The sequence below is a fragment of the Mus caroli genome, chromosome 11, assembly GCF_900094665.2.
Source record: "Mus caroli chromosome 11, CAROLI_EIJ_v1.1, whole genome shotgun sequence".
Classification (NCBI taxonomy): domain Eukaryota; kingdom Metazoa; phylum Chordata; class Mammalia; order Rodentia; family Muridae; genus Mus; species Mus caroli.
Window position 1 is genome coordinate 112538950 of NC_034580.1, and position 23499 is coordinate 112562448.

At 51.2% G+C, this 23499-nt stretch overlaps 2 protein-coding genes, 1 long non-coding RNA gene and 3 other non-coding genes across 7 annotated transcripts; 4 read left to right on the forward strand and 2 right to left on the reverse strand.

Moving 5' to 3' along the window:
* The first annotated feature begins 275 nt into the window (after window positions 1-275).
* LOC110305866 lies at window positions 276-2662 on the forward strand. The gene is made up of 4 exons (XR_002379199.2): window positions 276-358; window positions 765-957; window positions 1249-1320; window positions 2535-2662. It is a non-coding gene; the product is annotated as an uncharacterized LOC110305866 (long non-coding RNA).
* Window positions 1087-1162, forward strand: LOC115032642. The gene has a single exon (XR_003838276.1). It is a non-coding gene; the product is annotated as a small nucleolar RNA R38 (small nucleolar RNA).
* Window positions 2663-2746: 84 nt separating the features above from the next.
* LOC115032643 lies at window positions 2747-2822 on the forward strand. Its single transcript, XR_003838277.1, has one exon. It is a non-coding gene; the product is annotated as a small nucleolar RNA R38 (small nucleolar RNA).
* A 372-nt stretch (window positions 2823-3194) lies between these two features.
* On the forward strand, window positions 3195-3268 carry LOC115032644. The gene has a single exon (XR_003838278.1). It is a non-coding gene; the product is annotated as a small nucleolar RNA R38 (small nucleolar RNA).
* Window positions 3269-5493: 2225 nt separating this feature from the next.
* On the reverse strand, window positions 5494-23499 carry St6galnac2 (ST6 N-acetylgalactosaminide alpha-2,6-sialyltransferase 2). 2 transcript variants are annotated; one of them, XM_021178276.2, is made up of 9 exons: window positions 22862-23475; window positions 18974-19034; window positions 14669-14843; window positions 13929-14097; window positions 13184-13322; window positions 10882-10985; window positions 8933-9016; window positions 7282-7381; window positions 5494-6472 (listed from the first exon to the last, which is right to left on the reverse strand). In XM_021178276.2, the coding sequence occupies exons 1-9, from the start codon at window positions 22981-22983 to the stop codon at window positions 6305-6307; spliced, it is 1122 nt and encodes a 373-aa protein (XP_021033935.1). In that variant the 5' UTR covers window positions 22984-23475; the 3' UTR covers window positions 5494-6304. The 2 variants fall into 2 exon arrangements, with proteins under 2 accessions (XP_021033935.1, XP_029340042.1); XM_029484182.1 differs by lacking the exon at window positions 7282-7381 and having other exon boundaries at window positions 22862-23499.
* On the reverse strand, window positions 9004-9956 carry LOC115032549 (leucine-rich repeat extensin-like protein 5). Its single transcript, XM_029484183.1, has one exon. The coding sequence runs from the start codon at window positions 9884-9886 to the stop codon at window positions 9017-9019; it is 870 nt and encodes a 289-aa protein (XP_029340043.1). The 5' UTR covers window positions 9887-9956; the 3' UTR covers window positions 9004-9016.

Sequence of the window (23499 nt, forward strand, 5' to 3'; positions counted from 1 at the left end):
GACATTCTCCACCTCCCCAGACTTAGCGGGGAACCGACGAAGTTCTCCACCAGTCCAAGCTCCTCACCCCCGAACCCTCTGCTACCCCTGGTGGCTGCCACCATCTTACCCCTTTCTCTTCACTCAATGTGAGGTGAGACGACCCACTCTTGGCAACGGTAGATTTAGAACTACATTTCCCATCAAACCATTCTCGACATCGCGAGAGTTCCGGCGAGACTTGCGGGGGGGAGGGAAAACGGGAAGACTGCGCGCAAGCGCGATCCCGTCCTTTCCGAGGTCCTCTGCCGCGTGTTTGGAAGTTATGGCCGCGCCGGTCCGTGGTGCTCTCCCTGAAAGGCCTAGGCTTTGGGTGATGGTAAGTTGTGGAAAAGGGAAGATGAAGCTTTCCTACACATACCGTCGACACGCTTACTCTCTCTGGAGGTGACGTGGCGACGATCAGCCCTTTCCTTTACTATTGCGGGCCTTAGGAGGTCTGAGATGCCGTCTAAGGAAATGCTCTCCAGACTGCGAGACGTTTGATGCGGACGGGATGAAGCCCTTTTTGGTCTTCGATCTCTCTTCTCTTGGGGCGGGGAGCGGTCTTCTCTCTGTGACCCACAGCCAGCCATGTGCTCATCTCTGTCTGCCCTGGGGTCTCCATTGAGGGTGGTGGCCTTAAGTGAACACGAGTGACCCCTGCTAACTACAGATTGTCATGAACGGGATTGAAAACTGAAAGCCGTTAGCTCTAACGCGGCATAACTTCTCCTTCTCCGAAGGCATTGCCTTTTGGCACTCGGGAGACAAGACGCAGGTTCCATCTCAGAAGTAATGGCTGGATCCCTGAAAGCCAACGGGCTCGGTGTGGTCACCCGTCAGAAGGCATAGGTAGATGGTGGGCATCTGCCTCAGACATAGAGTTCTCAAGTTCAGCCAGAAGAATGCGCGTTGAGCCCTCCGCAGCCCGTGTCGGTAAGGGTTCCAGACAAGTGGTGTAATTTGGGGCTACAGAGTGCCTTTCTGCAACTCAACGTGGTTGCCGGAACCGGATTTCCAAGAATGAGTTGGGTTGGCTCGGGGGCTTGGGGGGCCTCTTGCTGGTTGAGCCGAGGATGATTTAAGTTATCCCTGTCTGAAATGACACTTTCGTGAAGAGTCATGGTTTACTGAGGCTCGACGTTTTGAGGCCTGTTTTGAGAATGAGCACAGTAAGGTTGCTTCTGTTAGAGTGAAGTGGGATGGATCTCTTTATTATTCCTTCAGACGGAGGTGTTGTCTCCAGGAAGCATCATGGAAAGGCGTGGTGCACAAGGGCCTTCAGGATGCCCGTGCCTGGTAAGAGCTTCATAGAGTCGCAGGGGTTGTGGTCGCTGGGAAGGGTTGGTTGTTAGGTTTGGGGTGGGGGCGGGGTTAGAGGTGTTGCGGGATTGATTGTCCAGAGGAGGGCATGGTTCTCGTTACTCCGCACTCTCACAAGCTGCATTTAACATTTGTGAATACAACATTGTTCTTCACTCAACTGCTAAGTAAACTCTGACGTTCAGTGAGTGGGCTCTGTGTCTTTTGTATATGCGTGTGCCACTGCATGTATGTGTCTGGTTGACTTTAGTGAGTTTGGTTTCCCCTTTAGCCACCAAGCTGTCTTTTGGCCTAGAAATTGGGTTAAGTAAAGATTTGGGCCTGCTACCTGGTAGTGGCACAGAGGCTTGTCCTCTGTAACACAGAACCACTGGCTTCCAAACCTGGATGTCTCTCAGAACAGGTAAAAAGTTAAAATACACACATTCCCACCCAGGTCAGGGGATGCGACGGTTGTGGAGTGGAATTAAGAGTCCTCGGGGTCTGAGCATGCATGGAGAAACTGTCCGATGACTGGTTGTTCTACTGCCATTCTCTCACAGCGAGACCAGAGCACTGGCTATGTTTAAGCGCCTCCCCGAGATAGTTTTTTTAATCCTCAGTCTTAACAGACAGCCATATGCTTTTGTACATGTGGGTGGGGAAAGGAGACACTCCTTTATATAGTATCACCTCTTAGTGGCAGGTGTGGTAATGGCTGCCCTTCGGTAGGGTCGCTGTAGTGGGTGACCTGTACCATTTTAGGGATTCCATTGATAGTCTAGAAAGACTTGTCAAAGACTCTGGCTCAGCTGTAAGGCAGATGCTGCTGGAAGTGACCTTTTTCCAGAGTCTTCCCGTGTAGCCTGGATTGGCCTTGCATTTGTTGTGGAACAGGGGTTGGGTTCAAACTCATAATTCTGTCCTGGCTTCCTTCCTGTTAGTCACCTTGTCTTTAAGAGGACAGGCAGGAGTGACGAGAGAAATGGCTTAGTGGTTAAGAAAATTTGCTGAATCTTTTTTAAAAACTTGTGAAAAGTTCTCGTGCACAAAGGCTGACCTGCTGTGGGAGCTGAGGAGTCCATGATGATATAAAGCGCCTTTCTGTGTGGAGTGTGGATGCCTGAAACTCAGCCTTCCGGGCTTGCCTGGAAGACTCCATGTGAGTTTTTTTTTTAGAGTTAACCTTGTGTGTGTTTCCTTACTGATAGGTGTCGGCTGCACCCCAGTTTCTGGGCCTGACTCAGAAGGATGCCTGTGAGCAGAAGAGCTGGCACGTGCAGCTCGGTGGAGCATCAGTGCCAACCAGTCCAGTACCCTGGCTGAGGGGTGTGCTAAGTGGCAGGCAAGTGTCAGCAGGATTTTGTCGCTGCTTCGCTAGGTTGTGTAGCTCCCTTGTGACAGGTGAAGCAATTGTCACTGGTTGAGCTGAGGATGATCTAAGTTATCCCTGTCTGAAATGACACTTTCGTGAAGAGTCATGGTTTACTGAGGCTCGACTTTTAAGACCTATTTTGAGAATGTCCACAGTAAGGTTGCTTCTGTTAGAGTGATGTGTGTTGTTTTCATTACTCAGATTCCCGGTTGGCTCATCGTAAGGCGTGGCACAAAAATCACCATCGAAAGGGCCTTCGGGATGCCTCTGTCTGGTAAGAGCTTTACAGAATTGCAGGGGTTGTGGTTGCTGGGAAGGGCTAGTCTGTTAGATCAGGTGCTGCAGAATCAAGTGTAGCCCTTCCTCCCTTTAGTCTTACTGTATAGCCCTTGCTGGCCTGCAACTTGCTATGTAGACCTGGTTGACCTCAAACTCAGTTTGTGGCCTTTCAGGTGCTGAGATTTTTATGTTCTCATTTTGTGTTCCCAAAAAGCCCATAAGCCTATGATGGATTGGTTATCCCTGTCTGAAGATTTCAGCTGAGGGAAAATACTCTATTCTGAGGCTTAAGAAATTTGAGCTTTATAAGGAATCAAGTTAAATAGACTGCATAGAGAGCTGTGTGCCAACCTCCCAAAATCTAAGGTCTAGTTGCCTGTTAATCCTCTTCCTTGGGTGCTCTGAGGGCAAAGTCCTTGAGTTAGCAGAAACCAGGCCGGTTGCCAGCACCCGTCCTGTGTTCACTGAAGTGAGACATGCTGGTCACATAGTTCTAGAAAATGAATGTCTTCCTTTAGAGGAGGCAGGGATGTAAGGCGTGCCATGAGAATGGAGTCTAGCAGTGCTGACATTTAGAAACAATTGGGGGGGAGGGAGTTTGCTCAGCCCAGCCTTAGTAATGCAGTGTGCACTGTGTCCTTTTTCTCTATGGAAGCTGGGGGATGGATATGGGCTTACACTAAAGTAGCTGTACTTGGGGAATTCTCTGTAGGCAAGAGTGCAGGGCAGCTCTGCTTGCCTTCACTTCTGAGTGGACGCAGGTTCAGGTCCTCAGGGATTTGGTTGAATATAAATACTCCGATGTTTCATGAGAAACCTTTTTTTGGCCACTTACCAGGAACTTTCTTAAAACTTTCTTAAAAAAAGAAAAAGTTAGCAGCCTGCTTCTGAACTTGGCTGGTGCCTGCCTGTGTGCAGCGCACACGGTGCCTTGTAATGGCGGCTGGAATCCCAGGACTATCTGAATGCTTGTTCCTAAAGTTTGCAGTTTTGATCACTTAGCTGCCTGTCTGTCTCCTTCAGGTTCTTTCCTTGTTTCTAGGTTATTGCCCTGTAGTGCCAGAGCCTTCTGCTGCTCCTGCCTTGAATTTCCCAGAGTCATCAGACAACCTTGGCGTTTGTTCTGCAAGAGGAGCCAGTAAAGGCCTCGTGACTGTGGTCATCCTCATGACTGTGGTCACCCTCGGAAGCCTTTGACAGCTAGCTGGTGCGGGCGCTCAGTCGGAGGCCCTAGGAGGCCCCTGCTAAGCCGAGAAAAGCATTTCTCACAGTGGATTTCCTGGAAGTTAGGGTTGGCCTTTGTATTTTAAAGCACAAATAAACTTTATAAAATTTAACTTGGTAGCATTGTGGGTATATGAGTGAGCCTTAGAAATACTTAAGGACCATTCCAGAATAATGCTTGCACTGAACTGTAGAGAATCAGACCTTTTCTATTGACTTGCTAAAATGTACTTGTCACATAAAGCATGGTTAACATTGTGTAACACCTCAACTCAACCATTGGGGGTGATGGGCTGGAGGGCACAGGTTACTCTTGAGACCACCTGGGTTCAATTCCCAGCATCTACATGGTGCTCAGAACCATCGGTAACCCTAGTCTTTTTTTTTAATTTATTTATTATATGTAAATACACTGTAGCTGTCTTCAGACACTCCAGAAGAGGGCGCCAGATCTCGTTACGGATGGTTGTGAGCCACCATGTGGTTGCTGGGATTTGAACTNTCAGACACTCCAGAAGAGGGCGCCAGATCTCGTTACGGATGGTTGTGAGCCACCATGTGGTTGCTGGGATTTGAACTCTGAACCTTCGGAAGAGCGGTCGGGTGCTCTTACCCACTGAGCCATCTCCCCAGCCCGGTAGCCCTAGTCTTAAGGGATCCTTTGGACACATCCTGAGTACCAGGCATGTAATGCACAGGCCAACATACGGGCAAAAACTCAAGTATAAATAGCTCTTAAATGGAGCATTGGTAAAGGACGCTGATGTATCTGCACATTTGATGGGTTGTGTACTGTGGGTCTAAGGGTAGTCTGCAGAACTGACAGGGCTGTCTGATGGAGTCCTTCAAAAGGTAGGACAACCATTTAACTCCTGCTGCAAGAGGCTGTGGTTTTTATGGGTAACTAGCCCCCAGGCTGACTTGCTCTGTGCCCCAGACTGGGTCTCAAACCATTATCCCCGACTTAGCCTCTTCTGTTGTGGTTAAGATGGAAGCCACCATTGCCACTTGGGCTTGGTTTTAGTCTGTTAGATGCCCTAGGCTGGTCTGTTCCGCCCTTCCTGAGTACTGGGAATAAGTGCGCACACCACCACTCCCAGCTGTCGCCAGCAGTTTTCCCAAGCCACAGAACCAACGGTCGGTCCTCGGCTCTGGTGAGTTGGCCAGTGTGGGCGTGCTGTTTTGAGGTTACCTGGCCCTTAGTCCCTAGAGGTACCCACTCCCCGTCCCAGCCCTACAGCTTAGGGGCTGCATGATAATCTGGATGAGACTGGAAGTGTGGCAAAGCTCACTGGACTGCATCAGGTGCTGTTTATTGAAGCTGTGAAGTGAGGGTCCATCACTCAGTTTGCTGTTGGTGACGCCTCTCCAGTGAGACTTGTCAGTGGTAGCAACTTAACACAAAGTTTGTCTCTTTGGTGCTAGGTACTCCTAGCCTGAGCCTCGGTGCGGGTGCCACCAAACTCTGTCCCGAGTGCCGCCACACCCCTTCCCTCCAGACACACCACCTTGGAGTTTGTGTCTTCTACTCTACCAACACAGAAAAGACAGAACGGTCATCCATCACTTACTCTATTATCTAGCTTCAAACTACATTCTGCCTCTTTCTCATCCTCTATCAGGAGGCAGAAGCCTGTTCCTATAATGCCTAAGGGGTCCTAGGTTGAATGGCTTTGGCATTTGGGACTCAACATGCCATTGATTTCGGCTGGGGGTGGGTCTCTGCTCGATCGAGGTTCCAGGATAGCCCTGAGTGGTTCCATCAATGTTTCTAAGTTGCTCAGGGCCAGGTGCTGGCTTTGGACTACTTAGCTCTGAGACGTGCCTGCCCGCCTGTTTGCTGGTGAGCATCATTGTCTCATTTAATGTTCAGTTTTAAAACGAAGCCTACAAAGCAGTCTTTCCTCCCTCGGCTAAGCCTCAGAAGAGTTATCTTGACCCGTGACAGTGTCGTGCATTGAACAGGCTCTGGTATTATATGACGTGTCTTGTCTCAATACCCTCCGTTGGGAAGTAGAGGGCCAAGGGGAGTGTTGCCTCTTCCAAAAGTTGAAAGGTCAAAAAAAAGTGCTTTTTGAAGCACAGAAATCCGGTACTTTGGGGTCAGCGTTGGTACAGCCAAAGGATGCCGGTGTTGTGCAGATCTCGCCATAGCGAAGCTTCCAGGGACAGGTCGTGGTTTGCGTAGAATATCAGTGGTTTCTTCTCTCGTTCGAAATAGTGGTCTGAGTATTTCTGGTAGTTGTCTGTGATGAATCCGTAGGCACTGACCTGGCAAGCAAAGTCACGGTTAGTGTTTACTGACTTGAAATAAGTGTGTGCCTGTCTCCAATCAAAGTCACGGTTAGTGAAATAAGTGTGTGCCTGTCTCCAAGCAGGTTCCCTTGTAAAGACGAAGAATGTACATGAAGTAAGTACCACACGCGTACCGTGCCCTTTGTACACATTCTCTCAAAGATGAGTCTTAACCCCGTCCAACAAAAGGTGTAATTAGTAATTACACAAGCCTGTACTCAGACAGTAAGAGGCAGAGCCTGGTTTGGAACTTAAGTGTGACTCAGCCATCATGATCTAGAAGGTCAAGAATGGAGGTTTATCACCCAGGATTACAGTGACATCAGTCAAGAAACATCTGCATTAGACTAGATGGAATGTCCTGGATGGTGTCTACCCTCCATCCCTCATGCTTTTACAGGGGCCATAGCCATTTTTTTTTCCTTAAGGTCCTGAAGATTGAACTCCTCCTGCTTGCCTCATCTGCATTCTGACGCTTGCCTTTGAAAACGCACTCAGCCTCCCTCTGACCCCTTGCATGTCACCAGGCAGAGCCTACCAGGAACCTTATACCAGTTTCAATTTTTTTTTTTTTATGTGGAAGGCAGAACCTGCTGTCCCGTGCCAGCTCTAGGATGTCCCCAGTCAGTTCTGAGAGTTTGCTTTCATAAGAGTAGTTTGGCCACTTGCCCCTTAAATACCACAAAGGAGGGAAGCAGGACAGGAGGGCAGGGGAAACTGAGGCTAGGCTGACCCAGAACCCACCCTCCTGGCTAATGGGCTCGTCCCACTTCTGCGCCACCCACCTGGTCACAGGTGTGCAAGGCTGTCAGCAGCATGAGTGCTCCCGTGCTAGGCATATACATGTCTCCAAATTGTGTGTTAATCAGCTTGGATTTCAGAAACCTGGAAGGGCATCAGAAACATTAAAACCCAAGAAGGGGCTAGCAAGAGAAGTTCAGTTAAGTACAGCCCTTGTCACTCAGCATGTGGACCCCAGTTTGGATGCCCGGAACCCACGTAAAACCGGGCAGGTGTAGCTAACACCATACTCCTGCAGTCCCAGCTGCCCTGTGGTGAGTGAGATGGGAAGCAGACAGCAGAATCCCACAAGCTCAGAAAGGTCAGCCAGCCTGGTGAATGTCACAGCCTAATCTCCACAGGCGGTTGCTTACATGTCTGTCTCTCTGAGCCCTCCAGATAATTTCTTGTGTGTGGGAGAGGTGTTGTTTTGTGGTTTTTTTCCCCCCAAGATAGGGTTTCTTTGTTGGCTGTTCTGGAACTCACTTTGTAGACTAGGCTGGCCTTGAACTCAGAGATCCACCTGCCTTGCCTCTGCCTCTCTGCCTCTGCCAGGATTAAAGGTGTGCTCTACAACACCCAGACCTCCCCACAGAGATTTAAAGACCCAAGAAAGACATTCAAGTGTTGAATGCCAGGTTGATGGTTGTGACTTTAGACTATGCTACCCAAACAGGCAGGAACAGTTTAGGAAGTGGCCTTTCTACTCCAACCAACTCTCTTTCGGGGAAATTCAAGGGGACTGACTATAAATGTGAGCGTTGAGGGTGAGCTACTGCCCTGTCTCCCAACTACTGTCTTTACCGTGGTCTCCTCAATGCTTGGACACACGTGGATTGCCTCTAACCTGAGACTGAAGTTTCTCTCCCTCCATGGCCTTTCGTAGTCATGGATGAGCAGGAATCTCACCCAGATCCTAGCTCAGGGCTCACCGGTGTGATGGTATCTACAAGTCCTGACCTCAACCTGGATTTGACACTCAAGCTCACAGCCTTCTGCTGGCCTCCCTCCACCTACTGCCTGAACCACTTTGTTTTGAGATGTTGGCCTTTGTGATGTAGGGTGGGTTTCTCTACGGTGGGCTGGCTAGCATCCATCGGCCATCACTGCTGGACCTGAAGGACATTTGGCAGATCCTTGGCCTCTACCTACTAATGTCATGCTGTGCATGACAACCAAAATATGTCCTAACAGAACCAAATCACCCACCCACCAAGTACCCCCCTCAGTGTTGGGAACCACTAATAAGAGCGGCATGGAAGCCGAGGGAGGGGGAGAAGCCAGGGCAGGCTGTCTCTTCCCCTTGGTGCTGCCAAGGCTCTTAGTGAGGCAGGGTTTGAAGCCAGAAGTGATGGTAGGAGGCTGGAATACCCAGCACCGCTGTGCCCTTCTGGCTCTGTGAAGTCTCCGTGTTTAGTTTATTTTGTGTTGACCCCGTCTTCCCCTATTACCACCTCCATCAAGGTAGCAAAAAAGATAGTAAGTGAAGCCACAAGCATTTAGTGTGCCATTGGGCACTCGGTGCTCAGTACGGGCCTTGTCCCAGTGTGTAGTGAAGCAGGCTCAGCTGAAAACACTGGATGTGTGGGGTCCGAGTGAAAAGGGGGAAGGGGATGTTGGTTCCCCATCTCCCACCCCCTTCTCCATCCACCATACCTCTCTGTCAGGTAGCTGATGAAGTCTGGGTGCAGGAGCTTGAATTTACTGGCAGAGGTTTCCGGTCCAAAATAGGTGTGAGGCCTAGGTCCCACGATAGAAGTGGACAGAGCGTCCAGCACCATCGTATTGAAGGGAGAGCGAGGGTAGTGTTAAGCGCCTGTGGTAGCGGTAGGGCCGGGGCTGGGAGTAGAAGCGGGAGAATGGGGTATAGAAGGTAGCTGGTAGCACAGATGGAACCACATGTGGCTTTCCCTTCAGCAGGACCTCCGTCGGTGGAGTGTAGGAGAGGGAGGATGGGGGTGTGAACAGGGCTGGGGGTGTGGGGAAGGAGCACTGGAACTGGGGGATGTGCGGAGGGGGTGGCAGGAGGGGGAAGTAGAGAGAGTCAGGAGGTGGCGGCGGCGGCTGCCTGGATTGCTGGGCCTGGCATGGGAAGGGGCAGGGGAAGCACCGGTTTTGTGGAAGAGGTGCTGTAGGGGGCTGGAAATAGGGGGGCTCTTTCATGAAGCGCGGCACATAGGGGGTGATGTAGGAAGGGATGTTACGGATGGGCCCAATGTAAGAGGCCGAGGTGGCAGGGCTATGGGAAGGGGACCTGGTAATGGTCACCGGGGGTGTCAGGGAAGGGTTTCGAGAGAGGGCTTTTAGTCCAGTCTGGGAGGGAGATTTGGAGGCTGGGGGGGTAGGGACCTGAGTAGACCCTCGGGGCACATGCTGGACGTGGGGACTGGGAGACTGGGAGGAAGCTCGGGAGGAAGGCTGAGAGGCAGCCGGGGTAGGGTTGTGAGAGGTTGGGCGGGAGGAGGCCCCCCGGGTGGGGGAAGGGGAAGGGGCTGAGCCTCCAGAGCTAGGGGGGAGCTGCTGGCTGGTTGGATTATCAGCGTGGTTAGATCGAGACTGGGATGGGGACTGGGTTGGGGATGGATTAGGGGTGTGGGAGGGGGAGCTCATTGGTGTTAGGGAGGCTTATGTCCACCCGGGGACTCTGAAGCAGCTCCCCAAGAGCGCATTCCCAGGACGTCACAGAACCCATCCTGGGTTCTTATGACCTATAGCAACGCCAGGGAACAATTGTTAGGTAATCACAGGGTGGGGGTGGGGCGCCCGCAGGGGCTAGTCTGGGCTCTGTCACAGCACCCATTAAGAACACCTCCAAAGCTGTTCTTTGAGAGAATGGATCATTATGTCCTAAGAACCATGAGAGGGGTTTGGTCTTCTGGCCACAGCAGTCGCCTAAGTTTCTAAGCACAAGACACTAAGAGGGACTCAGGCCAGGTCTCAGTTGTCATCTGACATCCAGGCAGTGAGGAAGAGGACATGGTACCCTCTGTTCTCAACTCTCTAGACCGAGAGGCAGTGTTCCTGGCTCCTAGGCAGAGTGCCTATCTACCAGGGCCAGTGGCATGAATACTGGACCCAGCTCTTAGTTTCCAGAGCCGCGTGTTCAGTGGGCCAGCTGCCCTGTTGCCTGTCTGTCCACCAGCAGGACAGCTGGGACAGTGGCCTACAGCTGAGGGGCCAGGTCTGTTCACCCTTCAAGGAAAGAGTACCTCTCATCCAGTAGGGCTGCATGGGCCCCCAGCCACCTGAAAGACTAGGGAACCCTGACAAATCTGCCTTTAGCTTTAAAGGTGACACTTGAGGTGGCCAAGCACTACCTCTTCATTTGCTGGACAGAGTCCCATGAGCCCTGCAGTTCACTCCACCCAGGAGTTCCCAGAAGACACGCCCACTATCAGCCAGGTTACAGTCCCCACTGCTAAATTATGCTGAATATTTAGGGATTATTAAATTCTGAAGGGAGTTTTCTCTTCACATAACTTCTCGTGACGTAGCCAGGGCTCGAGAGCCATCAGCCAGCTGCTCCACCAAGCCATGGGTCCTCAGAACAAGGGGGGAAGTAGCTCATGGGCCCCCATCTCCACTCCCACGTCGTCACTGCTCACCTGTCCCCTTTATCAGGACCTTCTGGAACAGGCACACCCAGGATGGCGGATCTCAGCATTAGGTAATCACGGATGCTGGAGGGGATGAAGATGTAGCGCAGGTTCTGTAGGGGCATTGGAAAAGGCCACATTCAACTCCAGGGAAAAGAGTCGCCACCTCATCTTCCCCACTGAAGCTTGGGAAGGTTTCCTTACTTGGCTGCATTCCCACTGGGAGGTTCTTGGGTGGTTTCACTGTAGGCTCACAGAACTTTAATAAGAGGTGACACATGATCGCCATTCCCGTGAGGACTGGCAAGGCGTGTGACTAACGCGTAAAAGCCTTTTTTGTGTGTTTTTTGTTTGTTTTAAGACAGGGGCTTATATGTAGTTCAGGCTAGTCTCAAAACTCCCAACACAGCCAAGGAACTGTGGTCCTTCTGCCTCCTGATCCTCCTGACAGACTCTCTAGACAGGCTGGAGGGCTGGCTCAGTCGTTATGAGCACCTGCTCTTCCTCCAGAAACCTGGGTTTGGCTCCCAGCACCCATACAGTAGTTCATAACTCCAGCGCCAGGGGGTCCAAAGCCCTCTTCTGGCTTCTGTGAGCATCACGTATGCATGTGGTACACAGACACAGACAGACAGACAGACAGACACACACACACAAGTTCCTAAGGCACAAGACATTGAACACATGGCTCTGGGAACTAAGCTGGGCCTAGTGTCCATGCCACTGATCCTGGTAGGTAGGCATTCTGCCCAGGGCTCTGCCCAGCGAGCTGAGAACAGAGGGTGACATGTCCTCTTCCCCACTTCCTGGATGTCAGATGACTCCAATTCTTTGGACCTTTAGGCAAAACACACACGGTCTTGATGCCTGGGTTAGAAGAAGTTCACGGGTTCCTTCCGCCCTCTGGATTGATTGCTCAATCTGGGGAAGGGTCATGGTCCTGTCGTGAGGGCTACTGAGGGATTCCCAGAAGAGCCGGGTGAGAAAGGCCAGGTCATCCTGTGCCAGCCCAACTCCTGCTTTCAGAGGAAAGCAGCCCACTGCTAGAGAACACCTGCGTGAGGACTCCTCCCTGAGCCACTCCCAAATTCCTGGCACTGATCTGAGGTGATAAAGCGGAGCGACAGACTCCCACAGAGGTACCATGACGTTTCGTTTTCCCACAGTAGAGACTCAGTGTGTAGACACTCTGCTGAGGACAGTTCTAAATGTCCTGAGCAGAGGTAGAAGCTAATAGAAACAGGGCCCATCCCTCTCCAGGCCTGTAGAATCCGTTACCCGAGATCTGTCTCCCTCGGAATGTGGCGCCCAGTTATGGCCAGTGAGTGTGGAGGGAAGATGCAGGGCAGAGAGCTCCAAGGCTGGCTCTGGTACTTGTCCTGGAGCTGTGACCCGGGCACGAGACTCCGTTCTTGTACCTGAGTTTTCTACACAGTTCTGGTTGAGGGTTCAAGAGGACCCACGTCACTCACTCTCTGAGTGGGTAGTCTGGGGACATGCAAACATCTCCAAAGGGCCTAGATTGGAGTCATTCTAATAGAATGTTTTGGGCGTGTTCTCAAACATCTTAGCACTCCCTCTCCCTGCCCCCCAAGACAGTTTCATTGTGTAGACCTGGCTGACCTGGATCTTGCCATGTAGATAAAGGTGGCCTCAAAACTCACACCGATCTGCCTGGCCCTGCCTTCCAGTGCTGTGACTAAAGGTGCATACCATCACACTTAGCAACCTCTCAGTGGCCCTTAACTCTGCCACCGGAAAACAGAGATGACAATTTCACACAGAGCAACCGTGATACTTAGCTCCCTGCCCTATAACACCCTGGAACCCTGGAACAGAGGAGGTACCCAGTAAATGCCCTCACACTGTGCATAGATGAGGTACTCTGAGGTTGGGCATTCTAGGTTTGAACCTTGGGCCATCTGCTGACTCACCTCCAGTCTCCTCCCCAGTGAAGTGGGGCCATAGTCAGTAAATATTAACCTTTCCTGGGAATTCCATGCCTGAGAGGCAGCCCTGAGCCAGCAGAAAGAACAGGGAAGTGTCCAGCAGATCTGCCTTTGGCTATTCCAGAACTCATTATGTAAATCCGGATGGCCTCAGACTCAGATATCTGCCTGCCTCTGCCTTGGGAGTACTGGGATTAAAGGCGTGTGCCTTAGGCCACCCAGATGGTGGCCAAGATCTTAACACTACCTATGCTTCCACTGGACAGAGCCTGTGAACCCCAAAGCCCTCCCCACACAAAGGTTCCTAAGAAGACAGTGCCCACCACCGTCAGCCACGACGGTTCATCCACTGCTGGCCTCACCTGCCCTTGTGGCACAGAGGTGAAGCCCAGTTTGGCATAGGAGATGAGCGAGTTCTTCATGGTGTTCACGGTGAAACCGTAGAAGGAGGTCTTAGTGCCCACGTCGTGCTCAAAGCCTTCGGTTATGGCGCCATTGAGTCTGGCCCCAGCAGAAGCCTATCAGTATCTTTGTGGCAATGCCATGCTGTCTGGCTTACTTCCATCTCCATGGCTCCACCCCATTAGTCCCCATCTCTCTGGTTTGTGCCACTCCCCTGCCCATGAGAATATCTGTTTGGGCGTCTAGCCTGATCCTCACTTCTTGGGTCCTTAAGGGATGCTCTCTGAATGGATAAGTCTAGTCCTTGGGACCCTTCCTCCCAGCTTCCTTTGCACTGGGGACCTGTGTTCTGTCTTCAGGGCTGGCTGATCCTTGGTTTAGACCGGTGGTCCTCTACCTTCCCAATGTGGTACTGCTATAATACATAAAGGTGAGTCCCAACCATAATACTTCCATTGCTACTTCCTGACTGTAATTTTGTTGCTGTTATGAATCGTAATATTAATATCTGTTTTCCGATAGTCTTTCAGGTGACCTCTGTGACAAGGTCCTTTGACCCCCCAAAGGGGTCACAACCAATAGGTTGAGGACTACTGACCTGTCTTAGGCTAGCAGCTGCCTTGGCCCTTGCCTTGGGGCAGATATTCCCTCTGGACTAGCAGAATAAGGGCTGTCCACCCAGTTCCCTGCCCCTTTCCTTATTACCTGAAGACATAGTCATGAGCATCGATTTTCTGGCCCTGCCGGGACCCATTCAGAATGCCTCCATTACCCACCACGGCACAGCGAATACAGCTTGGAGGTAGTTTCCTGGAGGCACCAAACAGCTCCCCGCTCTCCGGGCTTTTCAGAAGTCTCAGAGTAGAGGCAATGACTGTGGGTGAGGATGAGGGGGAGCCGTGAGGAGCAGGCGGTTGCCAGGCTTACCCTGGACAGCCTGGCCTGGGACCTACATTATGGAGACCATCCTAGGAAGCAGAGAGGGTGGGGGACAGTGGGGACAATGTGTATATCAGGGATAGAGAAAAGGACGCGGGGAGCTTAGGTAGTCTGCATATCTAGAATAACTGGTTCTCTAAGACCGGTTCACTCCAAAAGAAAAGAATCCAAGGCATAGGGTGGGCCTGACCATGGTGGTTGATGTCAATGGCCACAGTGGTGGCGTGAAGGCCCTCAAACCTCTGGTGTCAGACTACTGTTAAACACTGGTCATACTCCACGCTAGGGAGTGAGAGTCACTGAGCAGGGGAACCTTCTCAGCTTAGTCCTGGCTGCTTGGATGGAGGAGGAGAGGGAAAGGCAGGAGTCATGCATAGAAGAGCCCACAAGGCTTTCCAGTGATACTGTGAAGGCAGCCAGGGATGGTGTATACAGTGGGACCAACAGTGGGAAGAAGGGGCTGGCTGAGCCTGAAGGTAGGGGAGAGGCGACAGGTGACAGGTTACCTTTCTGGGAGAGCCCCTGCCATCCGTAGGGGACTTTGTGCTGGCTCAGATTATTCCAGAGTTCCTGAGTGAAGAGGCCCTCCCACAGCAGCACTGGGGTGGAGAGGTCAAACAGGCTGCGGAAGCGATGGTCCTTCTGAATGGCCAGGGACAGCGAGTGTTGGCAAAGTCGGCTCTGGGAATGAGGAGAGGAGAGGGCTGAGCCCATTAGGTAGAGGCCAGGGGTGTGCCTCCCTGGAGCCTACAGACCTCACAAGAGAATTGGGGAGTGCTAATTTCCCTTATCCCTCCAGAAGGGGCCATCCCTGAATCTTTTCGCTGAGATTGCCTGTGGTCCAGCAGCCTCATGGGACCACGGAACATTCTGTGTTTAGTCTGGCCACCCAGGCCTTCCTTGCATAATCGGATCTGGCTTTATATACGTCACATCCCACATGGGCAAACACCGGATTCTCTGCAACCAGTGAGTCGGTGGCTTCAAGCCTGGCATCAGAATCTATCATCCTGATCCGAATCCTACCTCCTGCTGGGAAGAATTACAGCCACCCTCCTTTCCTTGGCTGCTCATAGTGAATCCCCCAGCCTTCGTGTCCACTGAGAACTGTAAAATGACACTGTCATGTTTGGACCTAATGTGTCATTCAGGTAGCTTTGTCCCCAGCTGGTGGAACCAATCATTGAGGAGTACTTAGACCATAAGCGCTCTGCCCTTTCTCAGTTAACCTGTAGGTGCGTTAATAGTTTGATGGCAGCCGGGCGTGGTGGCACTTGCCTTTAATCCCAGCACTTGGGAGGCAGAGGCAGGCGGATTTCTGAGTTTGAGGCCAACCTGGTCAACAGAGTGAGTTCCAGGACAGACAGGGCTACACAGAGAAAGCCTGTCTCGGGGAAAAAAAAAAAAAAAGTTTGATGGCAGCCCAGCATGGTGATGCACATCTTTAATCCCAACATTTCCAAAGCAAAGGCAGTTGGATCTCTGTGAGTTCAAGACCAGCCTGGTCTAAATATAGAGTTCCAGGTCAGTTAGGGCTACATAGAGAGACCATATCTTAAGACACCAACCAATACTACTCCTACTATTACTCCTCCTCCTCCTCCTCCTACTAATTTGATGATGAGCTGGAGGGAATGGCTCAGTGGTTAAGAGCACTGACTGCTCTTCCAAAGGTCCTGCGTTCAATTCCCAGCAACCACATGGTGGCTCACAACCATCTGTAATGAGATCTGATGCCCTCTTCTGGAGTGTGTCTGAAGACGGCTACAGTGTACTCGCCATTTATAAAATAAATAAAGAAAATCTTTTTTAAAAACATTAATTTTATGACATCATTGGGGATGGCAGAAACTTCTGCAGTGAGGTCTTGCTGGAGGAAGTTGGTCACTCCAACATGTTTTGGGGGTTCTATCCTGTCCCAGGGTCCCCTGTGTCCTCGCTCCATGTTTACTGGCTGCTGTGATGGAAAGGATTCTGTGATCTGCCATCTCCCATGATGCTCTGCCTTTACAAACAGCGGATCCAAATGACCATGAAACCACGAGCCAACCTAACTTTTCTTCCTTTAAGGCTGTTTGCTCGAGTTTGTCGTAACAACAGAGAAGCTAGGGCATCTGCCTACCTTGTTTAGGAATAAGGTATTTGTGAGTGTCATGAGAATGAAGCCTTATAGGCTTAGGCTAGCCCTAAATCTACCAGCCAGCCTCCTGAACACAAGGCTGTGTGAAAAAAACGGAAGCCATGCAGTGGATGTATGCAGAGATGGAGTGATACCAAGTCGAGCCAAAGACAGAAGTAGGCCAGGTGGTTTTTTTAGAGCCTCAGGGGGAAGTATGGTCCCCTGGTCTGATACTGGTTCTCTGGCTTTCGGAACCAGTGGAGAGTTGATTTCTAGTGGGTTTGCTGTTGTTGTTTTGTTTTTGTTAATGATGCATACGCATGTGTTTACACATGGGAGAACAGCTGCCCCACAGACAGCCACAGGCCTCAGATCCCCCTAGAGTTGGAGTTTCTAGGAGGTTAGGAGTGAGCTGTCTGATATAGGTACAGGAGACCAAACTTCAGACAAACCAAATGCGCTCAGAGCCCCAAACTCTAAGCCACCTAGCCTGTGCCCTGAGCTGTGGCAGCCGCAGGAAACAGGATCTCACCTCTGCACTCAGGGCCCTCCGGGAAAGCAAGGTTTTTAGTTGGCTCCAGAGTCTCAGCCTGGGTGTGGGGGTGGGGTTGGGCCCTGCGATTTCTGCATAAGCTTCTTGGTTAAGCCCTTGATCAAAGGACAGGGCAGGAAATGGTTCGACAGTGGTTTCTGTTATCATGTAACCTATGAGCATCCCACACGAGGCCAAGAGGATGCAAACCAACCCACGGGGCGCGTGGGGAGACGGGATGAGGGGCGTAACCCTGAGAAGGTTGTCAGTGGTGCATTAAGCCACAGACAGACACGGATGTTAGAAAGTCAGACTTGTGAGCCACAGCCAAGGGATACATGACTTCGGCCTAAACCATGACATCTTTCCTTGGAAAGACTGGTAGTTTGCTTGTGGACAAAGTTGTGGATGTCTGGGGAGTAAGGGCCAGTAGGATAGCAGAAAGGGGTTGTCTGGCATCAGAAGGGAAGCTGTAAGAGCAGGTGCGAGTGGGCGAGCCCCTGACACGGGGAGTAAGGTAGATGGATGCTTTTGTACAGTCCTGCATGGTGCAGTTCGGTTCCCATCTAGACAGCCTGCATTGCCCTCGCCAATGGATGGACACATCTGACTCTACATTCGTTCCGTTAGATAAGCCAGGCACATTCCGGCTCTGATGAAGTCACTTGTTCTAAACCATAAGTTAATCCCTCTTTCCGGTCCACACTGTGGGAATACAGTTGAGTTTGTGGCGTCTCAGGACTACACTTCCATCAATAACTCCCCCAGTAAAGGTCCTCTCTGCAACCCGAGGTCTGTCTACCTGGCTTTTTTGGTCTCTAACACCTCATGCATTAAGATGGGATTGTCCCCATTTTAGAGCACCTTGCTACATGTGTTCAAAAGTCACAGCCATGTATGTTTTAAACTAGCTGGGACCAATTAATTAATTGTCATCAATTAGCATGGAGCAGAAAACCTGTTAGAAACTTAAAATGACCTGACCCAAGCTCTCAAGATGACTATAGCCTCTTCAGCTGCTAACCACATGCCCACAACCTGCTCCAAATGCTGCTCTCCCCCATCAGTTGCCCAAAGTCACTTGTGCTGTCTCTGAGTGACTAGTCTATCACTAACCTCCTGAACGCAGGGGCATCTTTTCTCCCTGAGCGCCCCTCCAGACCTCAGTTAACATATCCAATTTCAGGCACTGAAAACAGTCCTGATTAAGCCTGAATCCATAAAAGACATTAACATCCCCCAGTTTACCCAGTGTGAGGAGCTGGGTGGGTGGCAGGGAAGGCTGGATATCACCCAGTATGTGGCCAGGCCTGGGGTCCGATCAGGCTCCCATCTGGATGGCACTGATTGCTGCTGAGTGGACCTGGTAAAGCGCCTAACTGCTCTGTGCCTGAGTTTGCCCCTCTAGAACAGCTCAGTACTGTTTACCGTTTTCCTGAACCTTGAGAAGGAAGTGGTCTGCGGCGCACCAGGTATCTGGCTATTACTTAGGGTTATGGATCAGAGTCCCTGAGACCTTCGAAGCAAACCCGGGGCATAGGCTCTGGATGACACTCAAGGACCTGAAATCCCAGTTCTAGGGCATCCTATGCTTCTTGGGCATCTGTACACACGCATAAGCAAACACATTCATACTACTAGTGATAAATATTAACAAGAAACAAAATTAATTTTTAAAAGGGGAGATAGTTGAGTGCTGACTCAGCAGTGAAGAGCACTCAGGGCTCTTGCAGAAGACCTGAGTTCAATTCCCAGCACCCACCCATAACTGTCTGTAACTCTGGTGGGTTCTGCTGCCTGGATCCCCTGTGACTCCTGTACTCACACGTGTGCTCGCACGTGTGTGAATGTGCACACACACAGAGTTAAAATAAGGACACAATTAAGACTCCCAAGAACTTTCCAGTCGGCTGTAGCCCAGGGGTACTAACCTATCTGCCGCTTTCTGCTGAGTTACAGGAAACACTAGTGGCCGGATCCACAGATGCTTCGAGAAGATGAATGTTTACCTCTAAGTGGGTGGAAGCACAAACAGACTATACCCAGAAGCCTCAAGAATGTCTTGTTTGTTCTCTTCTCTTCCCCTCCCAGCTAGAACATGCTCAAGCCGCCCCAGAGTGGGGGACCATGCTCAGACTGCCCCAGAGTAGATCACCGTACCTTTCTGTTTTCCGAATTCAGTGGTTTGGGGTCAAAGAATGCTCGTGGGGACGCCATGTTCCTGGTGGGGAAAGACAGAGGTAAAGTGGGGGTCCGACCGGCAGCTTAGATGCTTCTAGGCTGATTTCTTCAACTCTGAGGCTGACAGAATGCTAGGGTTCACACGATGTTTATTTCTTTGATCTTTACTCTGAACCATGACTTCCTCTTTAGATGTACAAAGTACCATCCCTTAAGTATATTCTGGCCAGCTACAGAAACCAAGAAACAAGTCTCTCAGCAAGGACAGAAATGTGGGGTTTATAGGAATAGGGGTGGTTAAATATGAAAATGTAAAACAGGAAATTGTATCTGAGAGGTCTCCTTCGAAAGCCCCAGGGGTGAGTACATGCCCTTAAACCCAGTATTTAGATCGAGGCAAAAGGATTAAGGGTTCAAAGCCACCCTCTGCTACTAAGGTTTGCATTGTGGCTGAGCAGGTGGCACTGAAGCAAACAGAAACTGCACCAACAGAAGCTTGGGGGACAGTTCTGAGGACTGAGGCCATAGGGTGCCCTGCTCCTCAAGTGGCGTGTGTCCAGAACTCCGCGTTGGTGCATGTGACTCTCGGTTTTGGCATCTGTACGACTGTACTTGGATCACCTGGTTTTTGGGAAGGGGCCCAAGAGAACAGCTAAATTACCCAACGTGAAAAGGCCTTCTAAATGCCAGCTATTGTCAGTAAGGGAGAAAGGCAGGGATCTTCTATCTCTACCAGTCTCTTCTAAAGGGATGCGAGAGGGACAATCACAAAATTCCTAGGCACTGTGATGCCACAGGGCAGAGGGAGGGAGTGGAGGAAGCCTGTTCAGGGGACAGTGGCCAAATGTGCCTCTCCTTTATTACCCCAGCGGCATCTGGGAGGCAGGGGTCACGGGAGGACTTTGGACCTGCAGGTTTGCCTGGGAAACAAAGGTCTCCTGTGCGTCCTGAGCTGGCTGAGCCAGTGTGGTGCTCGTGATCTGCGCTTCCCTTCCATTTCCCAGGTCTCTAGTAAGATCTTGAAGGGACACGGGATGATCCTGCCCTGCTCCTCCCTGCCCCCCTCGACTAGCCAGATGTCCACCCTATAATCCTATAGCTCCACCCTCCTCTAAGGAGCTGAGACCCTGTTCAGCCTGTGCTACTTGGAAGGAGCATGACAAACATCCACACCGTTCTGATAGATTCCCAGCTCACCTCTCTGCCCCCCCCCCCACTCTGTAGTAACTCTGTCAGGCAACAGGCCTGGGACCCCCCAAAGAGAAACTGCCAGACTTAGAACAAGAGTGACTGCCATGGGCTGTTGATAGTGGGGACTCTCCTGAACCCCGATGTCGTCCCTCACCCAAGGCCTAAGGGTACTTTCCAGCTTCCCTGGCTTTGGTGGCTTCATGGCCCTCTCTCAGGAATCCAAATTCTTCCTGCTACCTAGGGCTCCTTAAAGCGAGGTCGGCACCCATACCCCTCTATGAGGACTTTGCAGCCTTAGAAATAAGCACCAAAATGCATGTTTTAATAAAGCTAAGGGCGCTCATTAGGTGTGGCAGCATACTGTAATTCTAGCACTCTAGAGGCAGAAGCTGGAGGATCACGAGTTCAAGGCCACCCACCCTCTGCTACATAGCAGGTCTGAGGCCAGTTTGAGTTTTATGAGCTACATACTGTCTCACAATGAAGAAACAAAGTAAACCCACATATATTTAACTTAATTTTTAAAATAAGCATAGAGTGTGTGTGTGTGTCTATGTGCGCTGTGTCTGGATGTGTTCATTCGTCTGCGTGACAGTGGTGGGGATGAGTGGGACATAAGAGGGGGAGGGAGGGGGGGGAAGAGTGATCAGATTACGTTATATACAAGGATAGAATTGTCTTTCTTTTGTTTATTTCCTGGTTTTTCAAGACTAGGTTTCTCTGTGTAGCGCTGGCTGTCCTGGAACTCACTCAGTACACCAGATTGGCCTGGAGCTCAGAGATCCACCTGCCTCTGCCTTCCGGGTGCTGTGATTAAAGGCGTGCATCACCACTGCCCTGTTGACATATGAAAACTTCAAAGAACAAATTTAATTTTAAAACATTGGTTACAAAAATTTTAAAAAGTTCCCAGATTGGAGAATTCTCTGTGAATAGATGGCTAGATCCCCCCTAAGATGCAGTGGGAGCCCCCTTGGACACTGCAGGTCCAGCCACTCTTCTACCTGACTGTCACTTGGCCCTGATCACAAGGACGCTCATCTTCTGGCCATACTCAGAAAGCCACCTACCTTGCTGGACTACCTACCCTCCTCCTACAGCCAGGCTGAACCCTAACCTGCCCCTTACTCCCTCACATTCAGGTTTTACTGTACTGTAGCAAACTCCAGCAAAAACAAGGAAAAGGACGGGCTTTCAGTTCCTAGCAGATGTTGTCAGGGGTTGTTGTTGTCGTCGTCTTAGTTTTAGTACTGGGGACCAAACCCCAAGACTTCATCCATGGAAGGCAAACATTATACCAATTGAACTATATGCCCAGCCCTCAAATCAGATTTTGAAAGGAAGAAAGATCTCCTGAGAAGGAAAAAGGTTTTGCCAGATGCACTAGGGAGAGACCTCCGGGCTTTTACCCCTTTCACAAAGAACTACAGTCAACTTCAGAACACTGAGAGCAGCAGAGGCAGTCTTCCACAGGAGAGGGCATGCCAGCTGGCTATCCAATACCAAGTGGTCAGCCCTGAAAGCATATGTACAAACTACATTATACAGACTGAGCAGGCTATATTTAGGAATATATATATATATACACACACATATATATACACATACATACATATATATGTGTGTATATTATGTATTCACATATACATATATGTATTATATATGTGCATGTGCATATATGTACATATATGTATATACATATGCATGTAACAACAATTAAAAATTAAAAAGGGGGCCAGCAATTTGAAACATCAAGGAGGAGTATATGGGAGACTTCGGAGGGAGGAAAAGAAAAGGGGGTACCAAGTACTTATGACCTCAAAAATAAAAGAAATAATAGCGATATTGTTTAAAAAGGAAAAGCTCTGATGAGGTGTGATCCAGCTGTAACCGACCTCCCGTGTGAAGTCAGGTTAGGCCCTTTCTAGGATGTTGCCAGCCTCAGCGCTAAGGGGACCAGACTCAGGGTTTGTTATTTTGCGACTGATGTGTGTGTCCTTCAGCCAGACACTAGAAACCCACTTGTTCTCATCCCATCAAAGCTTGATCAGGAGTGTGCAGAAGCTGCGTGCTGCGCTGTGTGTTTTTCCGGACCCCCTCGCCCAAGCCCAGATTCTAGGTATGGCTTAGGTCACCTCCCTGAAATAAAGCTAAACCCTCTCGAGGCTCCTTCAGTGAGCCAGGTGGAAGGCTCAAAACAAGTTCTGTGTTGTTCCAGACGCAGTTTGCATTTCCCCAGGGCCATGCCCAGATGGAGCTTATCAAACTAACTACTCAAACAAATAATAGATCCAGATAAAAGGGAGTCAGGTGCAGGTAGGCCTGAGCTCAGAGTCCAGAGTGAGGAGTGAGCCGAGCAGTAGGAGACTGGCCACCTGAAGAGAAGGACAAAGTTGAAAAACAGGGGACTTGAGTCCCCACCCTAAAAGTGGATCCAGGAAGAAAGTGGCAACAGGGAGCTTCCCAATTAGGCCTGGACGGAATTCACCAAAAACACCAGGGTCGCCAGCGTGCTCCGGACCGAGCAAAGGCCCCAGGGTCCCGGAGGCAGCCTGAGATTAAGGCGGCAAAAGGCGTGTCGCCGCTTCCAGTCGCTCCAGAGTGTCCGCGGGCGTCCGGAGAGCTGAGAGCGCACGCCCTCCCCGCGCCCTGAGCGCAGCGCCCCGCAGCGCTTACCTGGCGGGAACCTGGGTCTCAGGGGACCTCTGCCCCGCCGAGGAGTACAGCATGAGGAGGATCCCAGAGCTGGTGGCAACGAGCAACAACATCCGAAAGAGCCAGCGGCGCGGGAGGTCCATGCGAGCCTGGCCGGGGTGCGCCCCGTCTGCCGCCCTGCTCACTGAGCCCCCGGCCGGAGAGGACGGTCCCAGTGGGACGCGCGGAGGCGGCGGCCCTGCTCTGCCCCGCCCTGCCCACGGCGGGCTGCCGCGCGCCTCCGGGTCCTGCAGCTCCCCCCTGTGTCCTCGCCAGGCCTTAGGTCGCAGCAACTCCAGAGACTGAGCGTCACTAAGGCCGTCGTGCAGCTGCCGGTGGCTGGAGTCGCGAGAGCTATTCCAGGGCTGCCCCCAGGGGACTTCGATGGCGGCCACCCCTGAGGCTGCTCTCCAACGAGAGCCACACCCCGGATGTACCTATTCCAGAGTTGGGCAGGGATGTTCGGTTCTCACCGTCCAGGGCAAGCATGTGCAGTGAAGGGTGGGAAGGGCACGAGGAGACAAGGCTGTCTGCTGCCCTGACTGAGCACTGTGCGCTTAGGGACGCCCACCCCAGGTTTCTGGACCAGAAGTGGGTGGCTGGCAGCTGTGAAACAATCT

Coding starts and splice junctions, on each gene's coding strand:
- LOC115032549 (XM_029484183.1), bottom strand. CDS start 9,886: ATGAGCTCCCCCTCCCACACCCCTAATCCATCCCCAACCCAGTCCCCA.
- St6galnac2 (XM_021178276.2), bottom strand. CDS start 22,983: ATGGACCTCCCGCGCCGCTGGCTCTTTCGGATGTTGTTGCTCGTTGCC. Junction 14,098..14,668: donor GCAGGGGCTCTCCCAGAAAG/GTAACCTGTCAC, acceptor CCTCACCCACAG/TCATTGCCTCTACTCTGAGA. Junction 6,473..7,281: donor CCTTGCACACCTGTGACCAG/GTGGGTGGCGCA, acceptor TTTGCTTGCCAG/GTCAGTGCCTACGGATTCAT.